The sequence below is a fragment of the Mauremys reevesii genome, linkage group 1, assembly GCF_016161935.1.
Source record: "Mauremys reevesii isolate NIE-2019 linkage group 1, ASM1616193v1, whole genome shotgun sequence".
In the NCBI taxonomy this organism is placed as follows: Eukaryota; Metazoa; Chordata; order Testudines; family Geoemydidae; genus Mauremys; species Mauremys reevesii.
The window spans coordinates 347,016,994-347,022,993 of NC_052623.1; the positions used below are offsets into that span (position 1 = coordinate 347,016,994).

At 39.4% G+C, this 6,000-nt stretch overlaps 1 protein-coding gene across 1 annotated transcript in view; it reads right to left on the minus strand.

Annotated features, from left to right (window-relative positions):
• Positions 1-3,467, minus strand: part of CELF2 (CUGBP Elav-like family member 2) — a 440,299-nt gene extending 436,832 nt beyond the window's left edge. Inside the window, exon 1 of the mRNA XM_039519478.1 lies at positions 3,083-3,467. Within this exon, the coding sequence (XP_039375412.1) occupies positions 3,083-3,135 (53 nt within the window). The 5' untranslated portion in view covers positions 3,136-3,467. The remainder of the gene's footprint in view (positions 1-3,082) is intronic.
• Positions 3,468-6,000: the final 2,533 nt, after the last annotated feature.

Here is a 6,000-nt window from a genome sequence, read left to right on the forward strand (position 1 = left end):
GACAATGTGTGGAGGGAAAACCCTTTTGGCAAAGTCAGTCTTCACCACTGTTTAAATTGTGAAGGGTGGGGATTGGCTGCTTTGGGGGGGGGGGGAAAGGAGGGAGGATTCAGTACTGCAGGAGAGATTGAAAAAGGTTATAAATCACATCAAAGACTCGTCTTCACTCCGAAAACAAGTATATTCTGAACTTGAACTAACTCCCGTTAAAATCCTGCAGAATTCAAGGCAGTTTGTAGTTTTCATATGTGTCAAAGACAAAGCTCTCCTATAGCCTTTAACTCAGACTGCGTACCTGTGTGAAAAGCTCAAACTGCCTTGTCTTCTCTAGGATTTCACTTCAAAATAATCTAATAAATTAAGGACACCCCTCTTATTCATAGTGAAGAGAAGGCCCACAAGGTGGATCCAAACTCAATTGGTCCGTGCAGAGCGGAAGACATTCAAAGGGGTACTGGTGTCTACATGTGTATATAGACTGGTACCTCTTTGAATCTCTCTACTAGCTCTTTTGGCTCCACCTTGTCAAGTTGAAGGCTTGCAGAAAATTCTTGAAGGCCCCAACTCTTTCCTTTCCTTATGTCTTACTATATTGTCTCCACCGCTCTCGACCAATCCTGGCTTCATTGCCCTGTTGGTCTGCTTCTTCCATAACTGTGTGTTTTCCTGCATACTACTTTTGCTCATAGAAGGTAATGATGAGCTGGTCTCAAGCCACTCCCCTCACCACATTTAAATCTGTCCCAAAGACTCACTTCTCTTGGTACCACAATGACTACAAGAAATGGGCTGACTAACTAATCTACTTATCTATTTCCTTTAAATATCACGGGTAAGCTTCACAGCTATATGAAAGGAGAGACGTAAATGTTGAGTGGGAAGGGCACTGAAGCTTAAATTGGTATGAGGAAGATGAGAGGCTGAAATGTTAGGAGAAGGGGAAGATGGATATAGTATGTTTAACTTAATCAAGTAGGACTAGCCAAGAAATAAACATGTAACTAATAAGCTTTATCATTTCATCCCTCTAATAAAGGGGGTGCAGCATATAAAGTTACCTAGCTGGGTCATCTTTAGTTGTGTTTTCTCTGTTTGGAAAATATTTTAGCATGCACATGCACCACAATCTAAATTATAGGTGATATCCGTGCAAGAAATTGCACAAGCATAATATAAATTACCATGCACCTTTGACCTTCTCACCTGCCCTCTGTGCACCAGTCCATTGGCCCTGGGACTTAGTCAAGCTTTCTAAAGCACTAGGCAGCTTCAGTCATCATTTAAACAAACAACAACAACAAGAACAACGACAATTTGCCAAAGAAACGTTTCTTGCACTCATCAGGCATGCTTCAGGCCTAGGTCAATGGCATTCTCTCTGTGCTGAAGTCCATTGTCTCATGGCCCAGTTCAATCTGGCTTTACTAGCATAGGGATACGAAAGTAGTCCCAGTAAAATTTACTCTCTGAAACTTTCCTGAAAGAGCTTTCCTGTAATGTATGTGACATATACAGATGTTACGGTGTTATGTCTAAAATATTTTACTGGCACTCATTTGAGATGTCGTGCATAAGCCACTCATGGTCATCCAAAATCCATGCCAATAAAATCTTTATGCTGCACCATAACATACTCTTATTTTATGCATACACTGTATATCCAGTATTACTATTGCTGTAAGCAAGCACACAGCAACACTGACTTAAAATAAAACATTCTTAAAAAGGAACTGTGGCATTTTACTTAGTGGAAATATAAGCTGAAGCTTTCCAAATACGGACAATCCCAGATGTCAGAAAAGCAAGCTTGCTTCAAATTCAGCTATGCCCTATAGCCCGAGACCCAGATGAGGACCAAAGAAACATTTCATTTTTGATAATGCACAACACCTTGCAAATATGAGAGAAAAGATTCAGGGAAGCAATACATTTAAGATAGATTAGTGATGTTCTATTTTACACTGCAGAAGATGAAATTCAAAACATGAACAAACATATCTAAGCACTTTAGAAAGTATATGCCAAGAAGGTAAAATATACCTGACTGTCAAACATATCTGTGCTGTGTTCCTTTTACAAATGTGGCACACATCCAGTAGTGTTATGTGCTACCTCTGTGTATTGGGATAGCGTACAAAAGTTAGGAAACAAACTTGTCAGGCAGATTTAATTTAGGCTGATATCACCAGCTATTTTCTTAAAAGGTAAGTTGCTGTAAAACTAACTTCCAACTTTTATAATTCAATACTCTTAACGGACAAGACATACAGTTTAGAATATCAGTAAGTAGGGTGACCAGATGTCCTGATTTTATAGGGACAATCCTGATTTTGGGGTCTCTCTCTTATATAGGCTCTTATTATCCCCCCTACCTCCTGTCCCGATTTTTCACATTTGCTGTCTGGTCACCCTATCAGTAAGCCTGATCAGTTAGTACCTCAGAGCTGTCAAATGATTTTTTTGCAACATCTGCATCAGGTAATAAAGAGAAGGGTCAGATACAATCTTGGTCACTTTTAGCACTTAAGTTTTCTGTGTGTTTCACTTTTAAAATACATTTCAGGGATAAAGCAACAATCTCTAGCAATTTTCAAAATGTCAAATTTATGCTTTTGAGTCTATCTAAAGATTCAACGGCCCAAAATACATAACAACAGCACATTTCTGTTTCTTTTCCCTAAAAGAATATTGATCCTGATCAGCTCTTACCCTCTCTTTAACTATTCAGAAGTTTCCTAAATGTTCCCATAGGAAGCAACACAAGGCAAACAAAGAGTTAATTCTCTCACAGTATCAACTGGTGTTAGACTTACTATTAAATTTAATTTACAGAGTAATCTCCATTTAAAAAAAAAAAATGATCAGTACTTCCTTGCTGCACTGTAACACCGAGAAGTATATTTTAAATGCTCCCTGGAGTCTCTCTAAACATCTGCTTAAAGGGTTTCTGTATCTTAAAGGGATCTAATTACTAGAAACTCGTCTGTTACTTAAGCCCAGAGCTCACATTTCAATTATAACTCAAGTTCCAGTTAATTTTGGGGTGAACCACTGTACCAAAAGGAAGAAAACATAGGCCTACCTTAAAACTTTCCAGCCTTTCAGTGGATCCAGTTCAGAGATTATAGAAACCATTGTATTTAAATAATAATAAAAACACTGAAGAGAAGGCTAACCACAAAAAGCAGCAGAGTACTCTACTCAGCGTGGGAATGAAAACAGCCCCAGCACAGCTCTTCCTACTTCTCAAGCTGATAAGCACTTGTCCCAGCTTCTCTCCACCCCCAAAATCAATCTTGTGCTATATTGCTTCACGGTCCCAGTTTCATTTCTCCACCACTACCTTTTAAAGCCCTTGTAATCTGCTCCAACTGATCAAATTTGACCTTTTTGTAGCCCACTTTATTCCAAGCACTGCTCTCAGTTAAATCTCTCTTTATTAACACCGTCCTCCTTGGCTTTCTTTTGGAACAAACACAGATCAAGCTTGAAGCCTCTAGACTTTGCCAGCAATCATTTACAGATTACTGCAAGCTGCAGTCTTCTCCTTCTGTGTATTTCTTCTGCCTCTGAGGTTTCATATTCTCTTCTGAAGATTGTTTAGGGTCTCTGCTTTCCCCCTTATTTTATGCAGTTTAGATTTTCTGACACTTTAAAACAGGGACTTTTTAAAAGTAACTTTCCCCCTCCCCCTTCAAGCTGTTCAGAACCTTTACAAATTTGGCTTAGTTTTGTTTTCTAAATCTCCAACAGATTTGTTAACTTAAGCTACAATTCAAAGCAGCCTGATTTCTGGCAAGGCTGCTGTTCTTGTAGAATAAAAAGCAAACTCAGATGTATCGCCTCAGAAGCTTGAAAGGGGAAAGAAAAGGTGTCTGTTTAATTCCTTCAAATCCATTTCTTCTTTTTGTTGCTTCTAAAAAAGAAAAACCCACCACTACTACAGCATTCTCCAGATCACTACAGCATATAGTATTGTAACGACAGTGCTCTGGGCCAATGTGTAGTAACTAAAAAAACCTAAGAGGTTGCTTCCTTTGTACTTTTGATTAAAACTTTTAGCACTGGTTCCACTACACTTGAATGTGTCTTATTTTTTTTTCCTTTTAATGTCCTCCATTCAAAGAAAGGCATTATAAAAATGATTGTCCTTTCCCCTTCATGTCCACTGATTGGCTGGATGGAAGAAGTTCCTGGAAGCCCACCTCCTTATTAAAATTCTGCCACAAGCAAGCATCTTCAGAGCAGACCTTTGGAAGGGATCAGACTGTCCAAGGTCACACAGGAAGTCTGTAACAGAGCAGTAAATTGAACCCTCATCTCTGAAGTCCCAAGCTAATACCCTAATGTCTGGACCATCCTTCCTCAGAACTTTTCTTCGCTCCTCCTGAGAATTTGTTGAAACTCTAGTAAAGAACAGAATTATCAGACACATAGATGAACCCAATATGTTGGGGGAAGAGTCAATCCAGCTTTTGTAAAGGGAAATCATGCCTCACTAATCTATTAGAATTCTTTGATTGGATCAACAAGCCTGTGGACAAGGGTGATACAGTTGATATAGTGAACTTGGACTTTCGGAAAGCTTTGACAAGGTCCCTGCTCTTAAGCAAACTAAGCAGTCATGGGATGAGAAGGAAGGCCTTCTCATGGACCAGTAATTGGTTAAAAAAAGGGAAACAAAGGGTAGAAATAAATGGTCAGTTTTCACTGTGGAAAGAGTTAAGTAGCAAGGTCCCCCAGTGATCTGTATGGGGATCAGCACTGTTCAACATATTCATAAGTGATCTGGAAGAAGGGGAAAATTTTGCAGCTGGTACAAAATTACTCATGATAGTTAAGTCCAAAGCTAACTGCAAAAAGTTACAAAGGGATCTCACAAAACTGAGGGGCTGGATAACAAAATTGGAGATGAAATTCAATGTTGATAAATGCAAAGTAACTCCCATTGGAAAACATAATATCAGCTCTACATACAGAAAGATGGGGTCTAAATTAGCTGTTACCAGTCAAGAAAGAAATCTTGTAGTCAGTGTGGATAGCTCTCTGAAAACATTTGCTCAATGTGCAGTGACAGTCAAAAAAGCTAACAGAATATTAGAAACCACTAAGAAAGGGCTAGATAAGACCTAAAATATCATAATGTCACTATATACATCCATTGTATGCCCACACCTTGAACACTGCATATAGTTCTGGTCTCCCCATCTCAAAAAAAGATATATTAGGACTGGGAAAAAAAGTGATGAGCAACAAAAATGATTAGGGGAATGGAAACACCTTCCATATGAGGAGAGATTAAAAAGACGGGAACAGTTCAGCTTTGAAAAGAGGCACTTAAAGGGAGGTATGATAGAGGTCTATAAAATCATAACTTGTGTGGAGAAAGTGAATAAGGAAGTGTTATTTATTCCTTCACATAACACAAGAACCAGGTATAAGAGGGGTAGCCGTGTTAGTCTGGATCTGTAAAAGCAGCAAAGAATCCTGTGGCACCTTATAGACTAACAGACGTTTTGCAGCATGAGCTTTCGTGGGTGAATACCCACTTCGTCGGATGCAAGGGATGAAGTGGGTATTCACCCACGAAAGCTCATGCTGCAAAACGTCTGTTAGTCTATAAGGTGCCACAGGATTCTTTGCTGCTTTTACAAGAAACAGGGGTCACCCAATGAAATTAATAGGCAGCAAGTTTAAAACAAACAAAAGGAAGTACTTCTTCACACAATGCACAGTTACAGTTGACCTGTAAAACTCATTGCCACAGGATGTTGCGAAGGCCAAAAGTATAACTGGGTTCAAAGAAGAACTAGATACGTTCATGGAGGACAGGTCCATCAATGGCTATTAGCCGGGATGGTTACAGAAGCAACCCCATGCTCTGGGTGTCCCTAAATTGGGTGACAAGGGATAGATCTCAGTAATTGCCGCTGAAATATTTGGCACTGCCCACTGTCAGAAGATGAATGTTGGTCTGACCCAGTCTAGCTGCTCTTATGT